The sequence below is a fragment of the Lissotriton helveticus genome, chromosome 7 (genome assembly GCF_964261635.1).
Source record: "Lissotriton helveticus chromosome 7, aLisHel1.1, whole genome shotgun sequence".
NCBI classification, from domain to species: Eukaryota; Metazoa; Chordata; class Amphibia; order Caudata; family Salamandridae; genus Lissotriton; species Lissotriton helveticus.
Window position 1 is genome coordinate 192,860,526 of NC_136068.1, and position 24,170 is coordinate 192,884,695.

The 24,170-nt window shown below is 45.0% G+C and overlaps 1 protein-coding gene across 2 annotated transcripts in view; it reads right to left on the reverse strand.

The window, feature by feature from the left end:
• The window catches only part of LOC144768339 (embryonic polyadenylate-binding protein-like), a 573,566-nt gene that overhangs the window by 206,828 nt on the left and 342,568 nt on the right, over positions 1-24,170 (reverse strand). For both annotated transcript variants that reach the window (XM_078651918.1, XM_078651920.1), the window contains one exon: positions 23,941-24,036. In XM_078651918.1, the coding sequence (XP_078508044.1) occupies positions 23,941-24,036 (96 nt within the window). The remainder of the gene's footprint in view (positions 1-23,940; positions 24,037-24,170) is intronic.

Here is a 24,170-nt window from a genome sequence, read left to right on the forward strand (position 1 = left end):
TGGCCGCGGTGTCCGCCACGTCCAGTGCACATTTAATAGCAGCGTTGGAGATGAGCTTCCCTTCCTGAATGAGCATCTCCGCCGCCTCTTTATACTGAACTGGTAGATGTTATAACAGGGTCTCTAGTGTGTCATAGTGCGCCCTGTCATATCTGGCCAAGAGTGCCTGAGTGTTTGAGATACGCCAGATATTGACTGCTTGAGCCGCCACCCTCTTCCCTGATGCCTCCAGCACTTTAGATTCCTTGTCAGGGGGAGGAGCATCACCAGTCGTTTGCGAATTCGCCCTCTTCCAGGCATTCAAAACGACTAGAGAGTCCAATGGCAACTGGCCCTTGATGTAGGTAGGGTCGCCAGGTGCCGGCTATATTTCTTTTCAATTCTAGGGTTGATCACCCTGGCACGTGTGGGTTCTTTAAAAATGTCTGCAGCATGTTTCAGAACCCCTTTTAACATTGGGAGAGTTGACAGTTTTTTCAGCCGTGGAAAAGGTATCAAAAAGGAAGTCCACGTCAATAGGGTCAGCGTGTAGCTCCACGTCGTGGTTTGTAGCCGCCCTCTCAATTAGAGCATTAAATGCCGCAGAATCCTCAGTAGGAGAGGGTTTGATATTGTACACCTGAGTGTCTGGGGCAGTTTGCGGATCCCCTGGGTCCCCTGCATCTGCCCAAGAGTCCTGGTGATCCTCAGGATCAGTGTTGGCAGGAAAGTTATACTCCTCGTCATCACCTTCCCTAGCCTCCACATCTGAATAAGTGGGTGAGGGTGTAGCAACTCTTGGAGTCCACGGAGCAAGTGTCTCAACCAGAACCGGGGAATCCGTAGAAGGGTTCTTGCGCTTCAAAGGAATCGTGTAGGACTCCAAAGGCTGTGTCGCCGTGATCTTTCTCTTGTAGAGGGTAAGTGTACCAGTGTCGGCGTCGATAAAGTGTTCCCACTGCTCCTCCATCAAGGGTTGTCGATGCTTTAAGCTTCCAAGCTGCTGAGAAGGCTTCGACCCTGCAGACTCTTGCACGGGCGCTTTGGCGACCGACCTTGGTGCGAAGGCCTTCGGTGCCACCTTCGGCGGCAACGTAAACAGGAGTGGCGTCGAAGACTTTGGCGTTTTGGCAGCCTGCTTCGGGGTTGTGGCATCCTTTGGATCGACCGCGGAAGCCGGAAGCCTTGTTCCTGATGCGTTGCAGTGAGTCCAACACCTGCTTCGTAAAGGAAGCGGACGGTTTCGTCGACCCGACAGACGTCCTCGGTCCACCAGCGTGTGTAGACTCGAGCGTCGATGTCTTGGTTTTTTCCGGCCGAGGTACCGGATCAGCCCTCTTAGGTGCGCTGTGTCCTCCATCCGCGTCGACGGCCTTCGGCGCCGACGACTTCGGGTCGGCGGCCTTGACTCCCGAGTTTGGGGCCCCAGTCTTCGGCTCGACACCCTTGCTCGATTTTGGATCGACGCCCTTGACCAACTTTGGCTCAACGCCTTTGTTAGACTTCACCGGGTCGACAATTTTCTTCGGCTTCGGCTGCCCCGACGTATCGGAAGACGAGGAGGCGGCCAGAGGGACAGACGTCTTCTGTTTCGACGGCGTCTCCATCACTTTCGTTTTCGTCGACACCGAAGGTTTCACTTTCGGTTTCGATTTGACTAACGGCGGCTCCGCAGAAGTGTCCGTAGCCGGGCCCGTAGGCGAGGCCGTGGATCTGGGTGGAAGGTCTTGGGTAAGGCCGTGTGGCGATCCCGCGACGAGAGCCTTAGCGATTGTTCGAATGGGGCATAGCTCTTCGCCCGAGCTATCTTCCATGGCCCCATAGGCCTCATTGTCGTCTCCTACCTCGTCGACTACTTCTTCTGCATCCAGCGCTTCGACGTCTGCGTCGTAGTCGATATCCTCCGCTGGAGGCGAAATCTGCAAATGAACTTCTTGTTCGTCTGCTTCTTCTCTCTCGAAGATGTCCGCCGGGGCCGACTGCTGGGCCTCCAGGCGCGCCAAAGTTGAATCGTCTTCTTCGAACGAAACCGGGAACAAGCCATACAGTTGGCTTCATCGTGGTCCGGCGACAGGCACTTGTTGCACACCGGGTGGACGTCGATGTGGGGATACTTCGATCCTGTCGTCGAAAGTCTTGCTGCGTCGACTGGGCCTCGAGCACCGAAGAGCCACGCGACTCCTCGGGATGTCCGACTTGGGAACTGAGCCGGAGCAGAGCTGGGCACCGAGCGCAAAACAATACCGACGGTATAGGAAAAAGGCCTTTAGGCCTTAAGAAAAGTTCATATCGATTCCGAACTGGAGAGAACGAATATACATCCGAACCCAATGGCGGAAAAAAACAATCTGGGGGATGGAGTCGATGCCCATGCGCACTGTAGTCCAGGGGAGGAGCCACCTATCTTGTGATACTTCGAAGACTCTTCCAGGACAACAATGTGCAATCATCCGGACCCAACACTAGGCGCCGATCTATGCTATAGATATGAATTAGAGTATTCCGAACAACAGTTCAGGCAAACCACAAATTACAATTTAAGCAAAATCAATTTGAAAGAAATCGTTTGGAAAGAAGGAGAAAAAAGAAAAGGAGGGGGGATGGGGGGGGGGGGGAAGACACCAGGAGTCAAAAATGAGATGTAAATCAAAAAAATGTCAACAAATTTAGAAAATTATTACAAATTTATTATAAATACTGCGCTCAACAAGTAGTTGCTGGTTTTTAAATGAAAAATATATACAAAAACCAAACAAGTGGCAAACAGTAATTGTGTTGTATAAGAAGGAATGCAACATATACAGAAATGATGTGCCCTCTACAGTTCATATGCCACATATTCGTCGACGGCATTTCGACCGTAGTAAGACATTGCGGTCATCCTCAGGACAAAACAGTTTTGGAAGAGCGAACAAGATCTGAAAATATAAATACAATAACATTTATTTGAACTCCCTTGGAAGAAAGAAAGAAAAAACAGGGGGAAGAAAAAGAAAGTGGGGGAGAGAAGAGAAAGGTGATAACTTAACTTCAATCGTGAGATTTGTATAGAAATAAGGTTTAGTCGGAGAGAATATAGTATTACCACATCCCTTTTGGTGCAATTAGGTACCACCACCAATAAGTGAAAATGTGAGTATTTAAAACGCATTCACCCGTTTTAAAACCAGGGCAGAGCAGGCACGTTAATTTGTTGCGTGCTCACGATAATTTTCAATATTGAGTAGCTATAAAGAAAAGGGACTCAGTCAGATAGTCTGCCCTACACGCAAGCGTAGTCTAAACTCTAATTTTAAGAGGATACTTACTAAAAAATTGTATCAATTCGCCTAGAGTTTAGTGTTTTCGGTGCACTTATGCGTAAAATCGTTCGTAAACTCCGTTGCGGATGTATGGGTGATTTTACATCCAACATTAAATAGTAGAGAGAAGAAACATAGTCCTCAATGTGGCAGTAGCCTGCGGGAAAACAGAGGATGGTTTTATGCACTATAAAATACAAATACCGCAAACTTGAGCCTACATCCATCAGACCCGATCGCCCTGATTAAACGGCCTGTCGTGTCAAACGAGTTCAGGCTGTAGTCAAAAGAAAGTGGGGCACTTCAAGTTGGACCTCCATAAACACGCTATCGTAACGCTAAAAGAAATCAGTATCGCACCACAGACGGAGAGCCAAAAATTACCGAGGGACATCAAAAGTGCAATGGGACCTATAAAAACATGGGTTAGGAGTTCCATTTACTTGTAGCCTACATCAAGTAGTGAATAGATTGATCCACACATAAGCAGTTTAACCAAAAAATTAAGAACGACAAAAAAGGGGTTATATGTCCTGTCAGGGCCGGTCGTACCTAAACGGGCGAGCCACAATTCATAGAATCCGCGATATTCTTACCTTTGATTCACCGCTGCCACAGAAAAACGGACGGTAATCGGTGCACACCAACACGCAGATTTATACAAGCTGGTGTCAACAACATAGCAAAAGGACTACGGTGGTCATTCAAAGAATGGCCGCCATATTGGAGTGGTTCCAAGTTATCGTATTCACATAAAGGTCCATAGAATTTATATGGGTACACCCATATTCATGTGAAAATGTTAAAGGCCAGTCAAGGACTATCAAAACATATCAGTTAGTGTTCGTCATGATACATAACTAATTGTTGGCGATAAAACTCGATGTAAATTAGGAAATCGCCGCCATGCTAGAGAAGTATCTTGGCCGTGAGAATTCACAAACTCATCCGTTCTATTAAGGTATTTACAAGAATTGTCGGTGGTATACTAGAAGAAAGAGATAAGACATCTTGAGATGTTTTACAAAACGAGACAAAAGGATTACGGTAGGCATTCAAAAGATGGCCGCCATATTGGAGTGGTTCCAAAATATCGTATTAGTATGAAGGTCCATAGGATTTATATGGGTTCACACACATTCATGTGAAAATGTTAAAGGCCAGTCAAGGACTGTCAAACCATATCAGTTACTATTCGTCAAGATAAACAACTCACTCGTGGCGATAAAACACGATGTAAATTAAGAAATCGCCGCCATGCTGGAAAAATATCTTGGCTGTGAAAATTCACAAGCTCATCCGTTCTATTAGGGTATTTACAGGAAGTGTCAGTGGTATATTAGACAAAAGAAGTAAGACATCTTTAGGTGTTTTTACAAAGCAAGACAAGTACATAATAGTGAATTTTTTAGGTTTCTTGCAAAGGAGTCCAAGTACAGATTGAAGAAGTACACAATATAAACCATGCATGGAAGATGACATTACCCATAATGTACTGTGACAATTACAATCTTTAACAATATGTAGATCATAGATATACTTCTAAGTCTGGAACAGAAAACAGAAAACATTCATTGGCATCAATGTTGGACATGGTCATTACAGAATATTCATAATACAGACCCCAACATTTTAATGCATTCATCCATAGATGAGAGAGTGACACTCTTCGATAGAGTTCAAACCGGAATTTATGCTGTTACAGCGGAACATCCAACGACATTCAGCTTTATTCAGAATCCATGAGATGCTGCCACCCCTATCAGGGACATGTACAACCTCAATGACCTGCCAGCGGAAATCGGATGGCGCATGTTTGAATTCTAGATAATGGGATACTAGCGGTGCATTCTCAGTCTGGCAACGAATCCGGCTTTTATGTTGGGTCAAACGTGACTTAATTTATATTGGACAAACAACTCAAAAAGTTAAGTCACGTTTGACCCAACATAAAAGCCGGATTCGTTGCCAGACTGAGAATGCACCGCTAGTAGCCCATTATCTAGAATTCAAACATGCGCCATCCGATTTCCGCTGGCAGGTCATTGAGGTTGTACATGTCCCTGATAGGGGTGGCAGCATCTCAGGGATTCTGAATAAAGCTGAATGTCGTTGGATGTTCCGCTGTAACAGCATAAATTCCGGTTTGAACTCTATCGAAGAGTGTCACTCTCTCATCTATGGATGAATGCATTAAAATGTTGGGGTCTGTATTATGAATATTCTGTAATGACCATGTCCAACATTGATGCCAATGAATGTTTTCTGTTTTCTGTTCCAGACTTAGAAGTATATCTATGATCTACATATTGTTAAAGATTGTAATTGTCACAGTACATTATGGGTAATGTCATCTTCCATGCATGGTTTATATTGTGTACTTCTTCAATCTGTACTTGGACTCCTTTGCAAGAAACCTAAAAAATTCACTATTATGTACTTGTCTTGCTTTGTAAAAACACCTAAAGATGTCTTACTTCTTTTGTCTAATATACCACTGACACTTCCTGTAAATACCCTAATAGAACGGATGAGCTTGTGAATTTTCACAGCCAAGATATTTTTCCAGCATGGCGGCGATTTCTTAATTTACATCGTGTTTTATCGCCACGAGTGAGTTGTTTATCTTGACGAATAGTAACTGATATGGTTTGACAGTCCTTGACTGGCCTTTAACATTTTCACATGAATGTGTGTGAACCCATATAAATCCTATGGACCTTCATACTAATACGATATTTTGGAACCACTCCAATATGGCGGCCATCTTTTGAATGCCTACCGTAATCCTTTTGTCTCGTTTTGTAAAACATCTCAAGATGTCTTATCTCTTTCTTCTAGTATACCACCGACAATTCTTGTAAATACCTTAATAGAACGGATGAGTTTGTGAATTCTCACGGCCAAGATACTTCTCTAGCATGGCGGCGATTTCCTAATTTACATCGAGTTTTATCGCCAACAATTAGTTATGTATCATGACGAACACTAACTGATATGTTTTGATAGTCCTTGACTGGCCTTTAACATTTTCACATGAATATGGGTGTACCCATATAAATTCTATGGACCTTTATGTGAATACGATAACTTGGAACCACTCCAATATGGCGGCCATTCTTTGAATGACCACCGTAGTCCTTTTGCTATGTTGTTGACACCAGCTTGTATAAATCGGCGTGTTGGTGTGCACCGATTACCGTCCGTTTTTCTGTGGCAGCGGTGAATCAAAGGTAAGAATATCGCGGATTCGATGAATTGTGGCTCGCGCGTTTAGGTACGACCGGCCCTGACAGGACATATAACCCCTTTTTTGTCGTTCATAGTTTTTTGGTTAAACTGCTTATGTGTGGATCAATCTATTCACTACTTGATGTAGGCTACAAGTAAATGGAACTCCTAACCCATGTTTTTATAGGTCCCACTGCACTTTTGATGTCCCTCGGTAATTTTTGGCTCTCCGTCTGTGGTGCGATACTGATTTCTTTTAGCGTTACGATAGCGTGTTTATGGAGGTCCAACTTGAAGTGCCCCACTTTCTTTTGACTACAGCCTGAACTCGTTTGACACGACAGGCCGTTTAATCAGGGCGATCGGGTCTGATGGATGTAGGCTCAAGTTTGCGGTATTTGTATTTTATTGTGCATAAAACCATCCTCTATGTTTTCCCGCAGGCTACTGCCACATTGAGGACTATGTTTCTTCTCTCTACTATTTAATGTTGGATGTAAAATCACCCATACATCCGCAACAGAGTTTACGAACAATTTTACGCATAAGTGCACCGAAAACACTAAACTCTAGGCGAATTGGATACAATTTTTTAGTAAGTATCCTCTAAAAAATAGAGTTTAGACTACGCTTGCGTGTAGGGCAGACTATCTGACTGAGTCCCTTTTCTTTATAGCTACTCAATATTGAAAATTATCGTGAGCACGCAACGAATTAACGTGCCTGCTCTGCCCTGGTTTTAAAACAGGTGAATGCGTTTTAAATACTCACATTTTCACTTATTGGTGGTGGTACCTAATTGCACCAAAAGTCTCTGACTAAACCTCATTTCTATACAAATCTCACGATTGAAGTTAAGTTATCACCTTTCTCTTCTCTCCCCCACTTTTTCTTCCCCCTGTTTTTTCTTTCTTTCTTCCAAGGGAGCTCAAATAAATGTTATTGTATTTATATTTTCAGATCTTGTTCGCTCTTCCAAAACTGTTTTGTCCTGAGGATGACCGCAATGTCTTACTACGGTTGAAACGCCGTCGACGAATATGTGGCATATGAACTGTAGAGTGCACATAATTTCTGTATATGTTGGATTCCTTCTTATACAACACAATTACTGTTTGCCACTTGTTTGGTTTTTGTATATATTTCTCATTTAAAAACCAGCAACTACTTGTTGAGCGCAATATTTATAATAAATTTGTAATAATTTTTTTAATTTGTTGACATTTTTTTGATTTACATCTCATTTTTGACTCCTGGTGTCTTTCTCCCCCCTCCCCCCTCCCCCTTTCTCTTTTCTCCTTCTTTCCAAACGATTTCTTTCAAATTGATTTTGCTTAAATTGTAATTTGTGGTTTGCCTGAACTTTTGTTGGGAATACTCAACTACTGCCCCTGGTTCAGGCTGGTGGGTTGCCTCTGTTGTCGTTTTTATAGATATGAATTCAGCAGCCCACATGCCTCGAACACACTGGACCTGCTGCCAACAACAGCAAGGAAAACCATGGTCCATGGCATAACATCGAGGCTGGCCTATGGGAATGTCCTCTATCTGGGAGCAAATGCTAAGTGCATTCAAAGGCTGCAGCGTATACAGAATGCGGCGGCACGCCTGGTCCTAATGCTGTCCAAGAGATCCTCCTCAAAGAGGGCGTTGGAATCACTACACTGGCTCCCGATTAGGGAACAGGTGTTGTTCAAAGCCTTGTGTGTCAGTCACCGTATCACACAGGGGAAAGGGCCCATCTATCTCCACAACCTACTTACCCTATACAACCCAACCCGGCAACTGAGATCTAGCGGGACAGGGCAGGTTAAGGTTCCAAAGTTCAGTAGAGCGAGCATGGGAGGGCACTCCTTTCGCGTTCTGGCAGCCCAACACTGGAACAAACTGCCTCCTAGACTCCGACTGGAGACATCAGAGCTGGTGTTCCGCAAAGAACTGAAAAGTTAGCTCTTTCCCAAATAATAGGCCTGGGCTAGGTAGCGGGGGGTGGGATGAATTACTTCTGCTGTAGTGCTCTGGTTTAGCCGTAGTGCAGCGCGGGGACACACTAGCCTAGTGTAACCAGGCACTTCTCAGTTATTATTATTATTATTATTTTGATTAGCAAGTGTCCCATGACAGTCAAATCCTGAGAATGAGTAGGTTATTAGTCTCTGTGGAACTGTGCCTAGGAAAGGACGTCATTTTAGGAGATTGTTGGAGTTCCACCACTGCAGAGAATGGCAGGCCTGATGGCTCACCAGCATTAGATTCAATATTTATAGAGTTTTATATAGCGCAAACTTGACCCGAAGGTATCCAGTATCAGAGCGCTTGACATCGCACCAGTTGCGTTACATGAGGACACATTCATTTTTGTTAGACACTGGGAGATTAAGTGATTTGGCCAGAATCACAGGATGTTCAGAGTCATTGCCGAGACTCAAACTCAGTTCCCCAGATTCAAGGTCGACCGCCCTAGCCGTTAGGCCATCTCCTCTCCCAAGATCTTCCAACTGATCCACTGAGTCCATTGATGCACTAAGCACTCCTGCAACTGACACATATTGAGTCTGGCAGGAGATACTATTTCTATGCATGAAGACAAGGTCCCTAGAAGATGCATAACTGTTCTCACAGCTATGTGATGAGACTGAAACTCTGGAATAAGCACCAGGAATGATTTAACTTTGGCAGCCTTTAAGTAGGCTATCCCCTGCTGAGAGTTGAGGGTGGCTCCTAAGTAACGTATTTGAAGGGGTTGGAGATGGGATTTTGGCTGCATGAATGGTGAAGCCTAGTCAATGAAGGGGAGATGAGTTGGCCTAATGGCTAGGGAGGTTGCCCTCCAACCTGGGGAACCAGGTTCGAGTTTAGCATGAACCTGACGTATTGGTGATGAGCTGGGTGAATTGGAATGTGGTAGTAGGTGTCCTTCAGGTCACGTGCAGTCATGAAGTAGCCTTGTAGTAGTATTGGGATGACATCTTGCAGAGTGACCATGAGGAAATGCTCAGACAGAATGTACCTGTTAGAGGTCAGAGGTTTGAGGTCCAAGATTAGTCTTTAGGACCAATCTTTTTTGGGAAAAAGTAAGTAAAGCAAATAAACCCCTGTGCCTTGCTGGTATAATGGTACAGGTTCTATGCCCCTCTTTTTGTGTAGGGACTGAACTTCCTCTCTGAGCAACTGTTGGTCTGTTCAGTCAGTGGTTGTGAAGTGCAATGTTTGGAGCAGTGGCGTAACGAAACTTGAGGAAGCCACCCTGCAAGGTACGTTGAGGGGCCCCCTAGAGCTCCCGGGCCAGAGCACTGTGCTGAGGGGGCCCCCTGGAGCTTGGGGCCTCCTGTACCATGGGGGCTGCAGGGCCTGTGTTACGCCCCTGATTTGAAGGTGTGGAAGTTGGCTCCAGACAATAACCATGTTGGATAATTTGCACTGGGTGGAGGTTATACTCCGCCATGACGGAAAGAACCTTTGTAGTCCACCACCACAGGTGTTGTGTGAATGGTTGGTAAGGCAAGGTTTGGTGGTAGTGGGGGAAGGTTTAGTAAGAAAGCCCTCGTCTTTGCTTCTAAAACTGTTCCCTTTGCATGTCCCCCTGTAATATCCCATTGGGGAGGATGTTTGGACATGTGGCTTGTGATGGGAAGTGGAGATCTCAGGGTGGTTGTTTTGGGCCCTGCCTGATCAGATAAACGCCGAAAAAAGCCACATTGCAAAGGAGTTTGTATGGCCTTGACTGTTTCGTTATCCTTCTTCATATTTTCTAGAAGGGAATCAACTTTAGGCCCAAAAAGGTGTTCCCAATAAAAGGGACGTATTAGCAGGTTTTTTTAACCTCCGGATTTAAGCCTGAAACTGAGCCAGGGATGACTCCAGTGGAGCAGACTGGAATGTATGCCCCTAGCTGCAGTGTCTGATGCATCAAAGGCATAACGAATGGCCGTGTTTGATGCAAGTTTTCCCTCAGAAGTAATTTGATAGGCCCTTTTCTTGTAGTCTTCAGGGAGATGTTGTGTGATGCCCTCCATTTCGTACCAACGTGTCCTATGGTATTGTAGAAGAGGAGTCCAATGGGGTGTGCGTTACACCAATGGTTGGCAGACTATGCAGCCACCCTTTTACCTGCTGCATCTATCTTCTTGCTATTCTTATCTGGATGCCTCACCAGATGTTTGAGAGTTCGCCCTCTTACGGGCTGTGTCACAACTATGGAGTCAGGTGGAGTTGCCCTGTAATATATGTAGGGCTGATAGGTGATGGTTTGTATTTTTTGTCGACCCTGGTTGTGAGGACTCTGGACCAGACAGGGTCATTAAAATACTTGTGTGTCTGAGCAGGGCTTTTAACATTTGCAGATATTGTGCTGAACACAGAGTGGAGGAGAGGGTTTAATTTTCTTTTTTTTTTTTAAAGTCATCCTTCAAAAGCTCTTTGTGCAACAGGTTCATGTGAAATGCAGCTGCACTGCCTATGGGGTCATTGTAGGCGATAGTGTCATTGGGGGAGGTGGGAGGGATAGAAATTTGGGTAAGTATTTGCTAGTGGATCTGCATCATACGAATCTCGAGGATCGTTCTGCGATGGGATGGAATATGGACTTTATCCCCCCCACCTCCTCCCATCCCCTGTGTATGAATGTAGGGAACCTTCAGGTAGGTCTGTTGTGGGGTGAACAGACGAAAGAAGTGGTGACAGTGATGCGCAGCAGGCACTGGAGGTGGGCTGATTGTAGTGTGCTGGTAGCCTAGTCTTCATGTTTCTTTGGAGGAATGGGAACCTCTAATGCCTCCTTAAGGGACAATTATCTTTTCGTTGGTTGAGCCCCTGAATGAAGAGCTTTGCAATGATATGCCCAGTGCCCGGGTGTATCATGTGCTTTTGGCGCAAGTCCAACTCCTGCTCAAGTCTCGAGCAGTACTTCCACCCACTCCGAAGGATGTTTTGAAAAGGTGTACGTTTTAGGCTCCGAAGTAGATTTCGGGATTAGATTTTTCGTCGCTGATGGTTTCGGTTCCAAAGCCTCTTTTTTAGGTGCAGAGGTGGAATGGTGTTTTGACGCCTACGTTTTCAGCGCCAAGGGTCGCGTGGAGTCCGATATAGTAGGCTTCGGGTCAGGGACATGCTGTTGATGCTGGTTTTTTTCTGCACCGGGTTTGTCCAAAACAGCTGGTCGGTGCAGACCATGGCCCGTAGGTAGTAGCGGCCCAGCAGCAGTCTTTGGTCGATTGGGGGAGGTGGACATCTCTTTGTAGAGATGTGCTGTGTTCTGATGGAGGCGGTGGAGGCACTGGAGGCACAGTACCATTGGGTTGCCCTGGAGTGATATCTTGCATCTCCATGTCGGTACCAGAGCCTTCTTCAGGGGAGAAGGTGCCCTCGTCAGAACCAGATGGATCTCCTTTTCCAGATCTTCAGAACCAAAGAGGTCTGGTGTGTCCTCGGTGGCGTGTCAAACATCTCCTAACATGAGCTCCGCAAACTCGAAGCGTTTTCTTTATTCGAAAAGACCTGCAGGACTCACAAGTCGCTTCCTCATGCTCGGTGGAAAGGCACAAGTTACAAGCCTATCGGAGAATGGTGCGTGGAAACTTGGCTTGGCAAGGAGGACAAAAACAGAAAGGCGTCCATTTTATCACCGAGTCGACGTCTCTTGGAGGGAATGCCGAATAGGAATCCCGCCCCCTTAGGGCAAAAGTCCAAGAGGTTCTCAGGCGAATCGAGTCGCCCAGACTAATTTGACGTTGATCCACTTAAATAGTGTAAAGAGAGATCTGCGATCGAAACAATACCAAGAGTTTTGAAGGAAAGTAACCGACTAAAGTCTTGAACCGGAGCAGAGGAGCACACGTCCGAACCACACGGCGCAAGAAAACAATCCAACTTGAGGACCATGTGCATTGCAAGCAAGAGGAGGAGTCACTATACCTTGTGACTCAAAATACCATCTCAGAAAAACAACTTGCACATATCCGAACCCAACACCAGTTTGCAGGGTTATGCTAAGCATGTGTATCTACAGCCACACATGCCTCAAACATATTGTGAGCCTTTAAAAAAAAAAAAAAAGCATAACAACTTGAGACAAACAAAGGCAGCTGATCTGGCAACCACAAAAAAAGTCAAAAGAGCAGAGAGATATCTTTTAACCATGCCCGAAGCAAGGTTTGCGGGGCTAGGAACAAAAACAGCAGAACATCAGCTAATCAAGCCTGGGCTTGGTCAATCTGGCGCGTGCTGCACTGAACAAACTTTTTCCCAAAGAGAGGCATATACAGTTTTTGTTGAGACAAGCTTGGCTGCCAAGGTGACATCAACCACCTCCAGAGTACGGTACAAGCCATTCATTTGTCACTGCTCAATCTCCAAACATGAAGGAGGAGTTTGGGAAGGCCTGGGGCAGAACCCTGCCTTGCTGCTGCAACAGCAGATCCTCCCGAAGGGGTAGCTTGTTCGGAGGACAGATGCTCAGGTCAAGTAGCTGTGCATATCATACTCTCATTACTCAATTGGGAGATACTTGGACAGGTCTGATCTTCTTGAAAAATCTGGGCAAGAGTGGTAGAGGCATAGTAAAGTCCAGAGTTCCACTCGAGGCGGAATGAGTCTTAGTGTGAGAAATGCCTTGGAAACTCCAGCACTCAGAAGTGCTGACATTTTGCATTCTCGTGGAGGCGAACAGATCAAGTCAAGGTTCTCCTAATTTGCAGAAGAGACCTTGAAACACCTACTGTGTAACTGTCACTTGTGATCTGTTAGGTGCTGATTTAATGCCATAGTGGTAGTTTGCTTGAAACAGTAGCTACTCATCCAGATCCTACCCAGATCTCGATCTATAATAGCGAAAAAATTGTATCTGTATAAAAAACAGCTATCACTGCCATCAAGGATATTACTACGAAAGATTCATTTGGAATATTGCAACCCTGTGAAATCTTGACCCCCACAATCAGCAGGTTTTGTTTGTTGTTCCGATCCACAAAATGCTACACACCTCGAATAGACTATCTGCCTACTTTGTTCCATTCAATAAAATCGTTACGGCCCACTTGGTCCACCTTCTCTGAAAAAAATCCATTGTGCCTCCTTCCTAGCCAATATGCCTTCCACACTGTGTGCATCTCCCATTACTCTCTCAAGCACCGTCCATCTCACGTCCCAGAAATGTAGTCGCTGTTCTTGAAAATGGTGAACCAAGCGTATGGTCAGTTTTCCAGCCTTTAGTGTGCGAATGTGTTCCTGAATCCTTACTTCGATTTTACGGGATGTTAGACCAATCTAATGTATTCCACAGGCGAGTCTATATATTACATTGGTAGTATTGCAATTGCTACATTTGTTTAGGTACCATGTCTTGCCGTTCACCAATTGCACACTTTCTCTTGTCTCTGTTAGATCACACACCGAGCAGCCACCACGTGGGAATTGACCAGACTGAATGCCAGACTCTTTTGTACGTTGAATGGAACGGGTGTGAACCAATCGGTCACTCAAATTGAAGGCTCTACTGAATGCAAACCTCGGGTGCGGCATTTTTAACTCACTTGTGTCCAACAATGACCAGTGTTTTCTAATAATTTGTCGGATTCATGTCAACGTAGGGTCATAGGTCGTAACGAATGGCAAGCAGATCTCCTTACGCCTTCTATTCCTTTCTAGTAAGGCATTGCAGGGGTGTTGAGCGCTCTCTTAAGGGCTCTTTTCACCACCTTAGTTGGATAGGCTCTGTTTTCAAGTTGTTACCAGGTCCTCGGGCTGCTCCATATATATTTTTATTGACGTGCAGTTCCTGCAATATCGTAAAAATTGCCCCACTGGAAGATTAGCGCGCAGGGCCCTAGGATGGATATATTGACATATTGATGTTATGAGTGGAGGGCGACCTGATTGGGAATTCCCTCTTATGCTCCTTATTGTGGATGATATTGAACGATACTGCCAAGATGGTCACTAGCAGGAAATATCTATCATGGTTCAGTCACTTCCAGAGGCACCTCTCCTCCCCTCCCCACCCTGATTACCGCAAGGAAGAGGTGATATCCGTGAGCACCTGTAGCAGCCTCCCTTTAATGGCCTGAAGGAAGGCTCTCAATGCCAAGCGGATGACCACCAGCCCTAGAAGGTTGATATGGAGTTGAGAACTCCGATGGATACCAGAGGCCTCTGATTTCCACCTCTGTCAGGAGGCCACTACAACACTGAAGCAATGCATTGGGTCGCCAGTGTCCGCCCTGGGTGAGGTAGGGGGAGGGAATACCGCCTCTGATCCAATCACAGGTCAGTAACCACCACTGGAGGTCTTATGCATTCTACTCCAAGATCTGGACATGGTTGGAGAGGTCACCTTGATGTTGAGCCTACTGAAACTTCAGTTGTCTCAGTAAAGCCGCATATGACAACTGGTGTGCTCGACCAGCACAATGAAAGAGGCCATAGTAAGCGGAGCTCGGTTGTAGAATTCTCCCTTGAAGAAATAACCAAGGCGATCCAAGGCCTCACCCGCAATAAAGCCCCAGGTCCTGATGGCACTCCACCTGACCTGTACTTGAGTAATGTAGACCTATGGGCCCCCATCCCCCGAGGGTGTTAAATGCGGCTATTAAGACTGGATTGCCCCGCTCCTGGTCTACCGCACTAATCGTCCCTATATTTAAGAAGGGAAACAGGGACAACCCCCAATGCTATAGACCAATATCATGGATTGATGTCTCAGCCAAAATCATGGACTGGACGGAAGAGCATCATACCATCTCGGACACCCAGTATGGTTTTAGGTCTGGAAGGTCCACTAGTGACCAGTGTCTTAACCTCTATTTGCTGGTAGCAAAATATACCAAAGCCAGCAATGAAGCTATTTACTTGGGGTTTATGGACCTAGCAGCTGCGTTTGACCATGTAAATAGGAATAAGCTATGGGTCATGATGAGTAACATGGGAATTGACCCAGGTTTGATCGACATTCTTAGAGAGCTACACTGGGACACTACTGCCAAAGTCCGCTACAACATGGAGGGGCGGGGGGGGACACAGAACCCTTTCCATGTACTAGTGGAGTGAGACAAGGTTGTATTCTCGCCCCTTTTTTGTTCTCACTTTACATTAATAACCTGGAGAAAACCTTGATTGCCCTGAACACAGATTAGCCAAAAGCAGGAACGCGCCATATACCGGTGCTTTTGTACGCGGATGACGCGGTCCTGCTTGCCCGTACCCCGAGGGGCTTGCAGTGTTTAATTGACGGATTTGTAAATGTTATGGACACCTTAGATCTATCAGTGAATTTGAGTAAGTCCTTTGTGATGTTGGCTGGCACGAAGCCCTGTAGGAACTTTGCATATAAAATAGGGACTCCGACTTTAGAGAAGGTGAAGACCTTCTCTTATCTTGGGCTATTTGATCGGGCACTAAAATGTAAAACATTGGTAGAAGAGCGGTGCTCAAAATTGATATCCTCAAATGGTGCCATAACAAATTTTGCCCAAAGGTTGGGTCGTTGGTCCCCGGAACAGGTTATGAACCTATATGGCTCGATAAGTACTATGAAAGCCATGTATGGTTCAGAAGTGTGGGGCTTTGTGGATGCTAAGCAACTACAGTTAGAGGAAGATAAATACCTGCAAAGGATTTTAAAAATCCCCCAGAGTGCCCCAGCAGTTATTGCGCACAGAGAACTGGGCAGACCATTCATTGAGGATCAGGTTAAGCTTAGCCCTATTATGGCATGGTTAAGAATTTGGGCAAATACTGAGGCAGACCTAAGCAGACTAATTATGAGGGATTGTCTACAAAGGGATAAAGGTCTACAGATCCCATGGTTAAAATACATCAAGGTTACTTCAGAGGATCTAGACCGGAAGGATCTCTTTACCAACCCAAATGCAATATTAAATTTTGACAAACTACAGATTAAAAAAATGTTGCTCGAACAGTTTGCCTCACGCAGAGCAGGAATAGAACTGTCCAAACGGTCAGTAAGCGCCCATTGTCTCATTAAGAATAGTGAGGGCATGGAACCTTATTTGATGCATAACTCTCAGGATAGGTTTTTAATGTCTTGTTTTAGGCTCAATTTATTACCAAACATACTGGCTGACCCACCAGGTTTTACTTTAACAATTGAGCAGAAGGGTGCCTGCGGCTGCGACAATCGGTCTCCGCAGGACACCCTTCATTTTGTACTTTTGAGTCCTTTTTACAAGATGCCTAGACGCAAATTTTTGGTAGATATTTTAAAAGAGGCAAAGTTCCGTCATGCTAAAACTGCTTTGCTCTTTTTACAAAGAGCAACTGACATGCGTACATTATGAATTTTATAAAAGTCTCGGTGAGGTTAAGAAATACAAGAGGACAGGGTTAATTAATGGTCCCAGATAAAATCCTTTTTAATCCTTATTGGTGATTTTAGATGGAGTTCAGTTATGTTATTTAATTGAATTTTTAAATTGTATATATGTGCTTTTATGATGTTTTTTAATCCTCGAATAAAGATTTACTGAACTGAACTGAAAGAGGCCATACATAATAATCCACATTTGTAAAGCGCACAATCACCCGTAAGGGTCTCTAGGCGCTGGGGGCCGTCGGGAAGATTAAGCAAGCTATTGCCCAGAGTCACATGGTGCTGGGCTGATCTGCCGCCGGCGCCGGGGATCGAACCGTGATCCCCAGATTTCAGCGTCAGTCGCCCTGGCCGCGGCGCCACACCTCTTCCTAACATCCTACACATTCCAGTAGGCTCAGAGTCAACCTCACTGAAATTCAAGACTGAGGCCAAAAGGTCTGCATGACAGCCTGACTGTTCTAGACTCTTTCCCTGGGAAAAGGGCATGAAACTGACCAGTGTCCAGAATGACTCTGATGAAGGGGAGCATCTGAGGAGTTGGGTGTGAATTTGGCACGTTGAAAGTGAACTCTAAAGATAACGGGAGGTTTTCCATAGTCTGGAGATGGTTGGCGACTGCCTGGGGTGACCAGTCACTGAAGTAGGGAAAGACTGGCACCCAAAACCTCCAAAGGTGTGCTGCCATCACATTCTTGAACACCCGAGGGGAGCAGGTGAGAGCAAAGGGGAGCACAGCGAACAGAAAATGCTCCTATCCCACCCCAAACCGCAGGTAGTGCCAATAGCCCTTTACGACAAGCATATGGTAATAGGCAGGTCCAAACCCACCAGCCAGTCTCCAGCGGCGAGGGCAGATGAGACCTGGGACAGGGTGAGCATTTGGAATTTCTTATGAGGAAGACGTGGCGAGGGTATAGGTCTAAAATAGGACAGAGTAATCCATTGTCCTTGGACACTAGAAAGTAACAAATAACCACCATGTCCTACTTCTAGCACCTGCACCCTCTCAACAGACCCTTTGGATAAAAGAGCTTGTACTTTTAGCTGCAAAATGGGGTTATGGTCCTCTGTCAGTTGCTGGGGTGATGGTGGAAGGTGCGGCAGAGAACAAATGAGGGGTAACGTATCCACCCTGTGAACTATCTGCAGAACTCACCCGTCCAACTTGGGAATAATTGTTGGATCATGCCTCCCACCAGGTGGCTGTGTTCCACTATGGGCACCCTAAACGGGCTTTGCAGGTGGGGCTGCTGGGGGATGGGGGGCAGTCGACTGGGTGGCCTGCTGAACTGGACCAAGGGTGGTGGTGGGCACCACAGCCTCTACAGTGGAACGGATGAGCCCCTTGCAGAGGCCAAAAAGGCTGACTGGACAGGCTGGCAGTATGGGATAGCTCTACAAATGCACAAAAGGATTAGAAAGAATCGGTAAGGTTGGTGCGGTTGGCGGGCAGCAGCCCTGCTCTCCTTAAATCGCTCTAAAGCAGAATCAGCCTTGTCCCCAAACAATTCAGTCCTGACGAAGTGCATGGCCATAACGGAAGAATGAATATCGCCTGGGAATCTAGTGGATCACAGCCACTTGTGCAAATGGCTCACCAGATGGAATCGGTGGTGTCCAAGCCAAAACTAATTGTGAATTAGGGCAAAACACAACAGTCTTGGATAGCCTGAGCAAGGACAGGTAGGAAATCTTCAGGGACACAGGTAGAATCTAAGCCACCAAGTACTAAAAGGCATGCAAATTGTGTCCCAAGAGGCAACTTGCATGTATCGAGAACCAGGGTGGTGGAAGAAAAAACGTGCTTCTCAATGTTTCCACTTGTTTAGACTCCCTATCAGGGGGAGTAGAAGGAAAAGTGTTAAGGTTTGATCTGCTCATGGAGACTTGCACTATTAAACGTTGGGGCGGGGTGGGGAGAATCGAAAGGAAAGCATGATCGCCCATGGCAGTGCGATGGCGTCTGGCAATTTGTCTGGTGAATGGAGCTGGAGCAAGGTTTGGCTCAGGTCCCCAATAAGGTAACAGTCAGTGCCTCACTAAATGGTAAAAAGAGCTCAGAGTAGGTGTACCGCCCTGGCTTCAGAACTTCTATCAAAACATTAGTCTTGACCTCCAAGGTAGGGTGCAGCGTTTGAATATTTTGTTTTTGGCCGCCTTTCGTATTGCCATGGCATAGGATGCAGAGTCTTGTTTGGCTGGCCAAGTGGGTGAGGAAGGCCCATGTCAGGGGAGGTATTGGGATCTCTAGCCTCCTGCAAGAAGTCATACCAACTGTTTTAGTAAAGCTAGGCGAACTCATCACCTGTGTCAATCATTGTCTGAGTCCATTCCAAAACATGAATTTAGGGTGTGTGGTCTCCCTTGTGGAGGTAGGAGATCAAGCGGAGGTAGAGGCAGCTCAACTCTTATTGGATGCAAATTTGGTCAAGGTCAGACCGGCACCGACTCGGGCAGTACATCGATTGATTTTGTACCAGCAAAGTCTCAGGTATCGGCATGGAATGTAGAGTCAGAGGGGTCGTCGTGGGATCCAAGGGTTCAACTGGCACAGAGGTCGAACCCTCCAGCAGTTCTTGAGATAGAAGCCCTCTTGACTCCTTGGGGCCCAAAGGCGTGCCAGAGGCAGTTGCCAAGGATTCGAAGAGCAGGAGCATGGCTTCGCAGAACTCTTGAAGCTGTTGAAGTCGGGCCACTATGGAAGCAAGGCAGAGCCAGGGCACCGCCCACACACCTGCTTGGCGACTGAGTCGAAAGAGGGTGCGAAGTCCCACTTCAAATTTTGGGTTTCTTTTTGGACTTGCAAGACGATTTGGATTGTGATTAATATCAGCCTCTTTGGTGACTCCTTTAGCAGGAATGGGACCAAACCTTGACTATGACTTCGAGTGGTCAAAGCGAGGAGTCTTCTGATGCTTGGCGATGCAACATTTAACTTCATGGTCCAGGGTGGCCTTTGGGTTCATCGACTCGGAGCCACTGCAGGCCTTGGAGTTATGACTCGACACTAAAGACGCACCCAATGGGGATTTGTCACAGACAGTTTGAGAAAGTCCCTACAGGGCTTAAACCGGACGCGTTTTAGGGGAGCAAAATTGGAAAATATCAAGGTAAGTTTCTCAAGATGAGATAGAGAGAGCTGGATCTGCATCTGGTGGCATGGAAAGGAACAAACCGATGCAAGTAAGCGGGAGTGGCGCAAATAGGCTCCACAAGTTATTTCCGGAGGGGGATGCCATTGGGGTTGAGCTGCACAGCACTCCCTGCCGGCCGGCAGAGCTACTGGTGAAGAGTTTTCAGATCCAGTCTGAACATCTGGGGAATATTTAAAGGTAAGGACTCTGAGGCTGCAAGCCTCTATCAGAAAGGCTCATGTAGAAACAGGGATATTGCAGGTGAGAGTGATCCAAAAGATGAATCATCCCATCTAGTGTGGGTGCTTAATCTGTGCTAGTTAAGTAATAATCCAAGGTTATTTTCCACAGTGTAGTCTTTGCATGAGGTTAATTCCACCTTCACATTAGCCATATATTTGCATTAAAGATTAAACACTTCCAAGCAGATACCTTACCCTTTCTTTAAACAGTTTGCAAAATCTACACAAAAATCCTCACAGATAGAAAAAACCTTCTACATTGCAGTATCACTTTTTCCAAATAAGATTAATGGAAGATAGACTATCAAATGACAGTGCAAGAGACTTATGTCCCAAATAATTGTGATAACTTGGCACATCCTCAATTACAAAGCATTGAATCCTAAGAAAGCTTTCACTCAGACTGTTGATGAATATTAGTAGGATCTCATTGCTTACCCAACCTGGAGATTTATGTTCTGGCTTGACAGATGGATTTGTTGAATAGTGTTCCTTGTTGGCATTCTCTTATGGGGATGTTGCTATTGGAATATGGGTTTTGCTGTTTTTTTATATTTTCTATTTGATGGGTTTTTTGGGCAGGGGGTGGGGTGAAATCTGTAGCGATGTTCCCTTTGTGAAGTCATTTGTTATCTACAAAGTAGTTACATATTTGTTCCATGCTGATGGGTTTGAACTCCTTTACAGACAGTCACCCACGCACTCATTACCAGCAGACTAGACTGGACTACGGCAACACACTATACGCCGGCATAAACAAATCCCTACTCCGAAAACTTCAGACGATACAGAACATCGCTTCTCGACTCATCCTCGGCATCCTCCGGCGCGAACACATCAGCCAACAGATACAAAGGCTCCACTGGCTCCCCGTGGAGAAAAGCGTCACCTTCAAAATCCTCACCCACACCTACAAATGGCAACACAACACCAGGCCCAAATACCTCAACGACAATCAACTTCCACGAACCCAAAAGAAAACTCCGATCTTCCAACCTTGCATTGGCCGATACCCCACGCATCCGCAGAGCCAGAGCAGGTGGAAGATCCTACTCTCACATTGCAGCCAAAACCTGGAACGAACTGCTGGCAGACACCAGACTCGCCCCCACCCTAAACACCTTCAAGTAGGCTCTCAGGCCAACGGATCTGCAAACCCCACCCCCCACAGGCCCTTGAGACCCTCACAGGTGAGTAGCGCGCTTAAGAACTCCTGATTGATTGATTGGATTTGTAGCCACTGACAAATTGTTAATCCATCGCAAAAATACACTTCAGTTGCAGGTAGAGCATGCTTTGTGTAGGGAGGTCAATAGCCTGTTTTTTTGGTTCTTATGGCCTTCCATACCAGTTTCTTTAAATTGGTGCTTCTTGGTCACCCTTTTCTTCTGTGTTGCACCATGGATCGGATTGTTCACTAATGAGTTTTATTTGCTCTTTGTGGAGGCTAGCTGTAAACCAGGAGTTTGAACCATGGGTTGGAATAGATTTTTGTTTTTGTGCACGAGGTTATCTTTGGACAGTTGGTTGCCTGGTTATCCTATTGATCCTCCCATACGTTGTGTGGCTGTAGGGACAGATGTCTGAGGAGATCGTGTTTAGAAAATCGGTGAAGCCCCTGAAAACCTACACATCCATTCCAAAATGTGTTTCACCTTAGATAACCATTTCAAATGCTTTGTCTAGGAAGTCATATTTCCCTCCCTTATACACCTAGACCTCGTCAGGTTGTCATCTATTGAGGGCAAGGATTTTTTTCCGTGGAAAATCATTGCTGTCCAGATGGTGTTCAATTTAAATTTAATTTCGTTGACTTAGAAGAGGGAGGGTGATTTCTGTTTAAGCCAACATGACATTATGTTTTGGGGCCATATGTGTGAAGGTTGCTGGTTGATCAGATTTGCTATGGTCTTTTATTACTCTTAGGCCCATGGAGTGGAATGCTTCAATTATATATTTGCCAAGAGGTTCTGGTCCATGTAGATGGTACAGAGAGGACAGGATTTTACAAATGAGGTCTTACTCCCTGTTTGCATAAGCATCTGAATTAATGCCAATTTTTTTTAATTTATCTGAGTTAGCAGTAAAAAGATCCAAAATGTATATTCCCATCAGATCCACTTCTGGGCGGAGAGATTTGGGGCAAGGTTTTATTAAGGTTATAAATTCATTTTTACAGTTCCGCATTATGGATGGTCAATGCGACTCCTAGAAACCATGGTTTCCACTGTTTAGGTTTTCTGTTTGAACATTTAGGATGGTTTTGACAAAAGTTACCAATACACTTGTAGGCATGCCCTTTTTCTTTCATTTTTATGACAGGATTGTGGTACATTTAAAGCTAAAAAGAAGGGGTGCTTCTGTTTTCCATGTTTTTTTAAGGCATCCGATATCCAATGTGGTCAGGTATGGACAGAATCTTCTTGGACGTTGAATTGGTTCCACCATGATAGGCTCCATGAATAGCTTTTCATAGGATTGATTTGATGACTGGGAAATCCCGCTCCCTTTTCCATCAGACAATGGTTGGGGATGTGGACTTGCAAACCTGCTGCTTGTATCAGACAAGTTATTTTAGGATAGTGCTTATGGTAACCATGACCTGTCCTGGAGAGGTTGGTCGACCTTTTTAGCCTGCAAACCCTGTTCCCCTGATTTTTTATGCTTATCATATTGAATTGATCTTCTAGGGATAGAGGCATAGACTTGGGGGTGCTAGATATGCATGCTTCTCTACGCAGGGCATTAAATCCTTGTAGATTTGTTGTAGTTGACAACAGACTACCGTTTTTTAAAGATAGGTGGGCATTGCCAAATTTTGATTAATTCCTGCATGCAGTATTGACTTTTTGTGCAATGTCTAGAAGAATAGTATTTAATTTATGTTATGGAAATGTGTATTTTCCTTTTACCAAAGCTATGTTTGTGAGATACAATGAACTCCTGTTCATTTTTTGTCCTTAACACCAGATGTGTTGTTTCATTTATTTCTCCTTGTTAGCGGGGTAGAAATGGAATAATAACAATTGATTAGCCTGAAAACGATAGATTAATGGGAAGTGATTTTAGAAACTGGAGTATATTGCTGTGATTTTGTTAATCTTGTGTCACACCCGTGAGATATATAGAGGCTTCTGTTCAAAAGCAATGCTATCCAACCAGAAAGACCATAACAAGCTCAACTTATGGTGAGCTAGTTCTGCTATGCTTAAAAAATGCTAAAAGTTATTATTCAACAAAGTCTTTCCAACACAGAATGGACTGAAACAATGCAATTCATTAAGTAGCTACTAAGAAACTATAGTCACATGCAGAACAGATCACAGATTTCAGCACTCACTGCATTCCCACTTCTAATCGAGTCACTAAGAAGGTCATTCAAGATATGAAGATGAAACAGAGCCACAAAGTTCATCTCATCATTTGCAAAACCACAATTTTAGCTCACCTCTATGCAAGAACTATTTGTCAGCCGCCTGACTCGACTATTAATCAGTCACAGTTTCTAAACTTCCCATTTATGTTATAATTGTTTATGTAATGCACTTCAGGGTTTGTTCTGTTAAGTTTATTAAGTTTTATTCTTCAAAGTGGAAAATTTTCTATATTAGGAATATAAGAAAGAACAAAAGTAACTACACAACAAATATCTACTCAGTATAGAATTTAAAATAACTAAACAATGTATATGCTTTAGCATTAACACAATATTCAATATGATTTACCTTTGCACTTGTGATTGTACCATATGGAGCAAATTCCCTCCTCAGTCGGTCATCATCAATACCATCATCCAGATTTTTCACATACAAATTTACACCCTACCAATCACAAAAAAATGAAAACTTCAAATGTGAATACTTTCAAAGTCTTTTGCATTAACATATTGATGCTTAAAACACACATTTACAGAATTTTAGAGTAACATGTTCCACTGCACACTAATGATCACGGG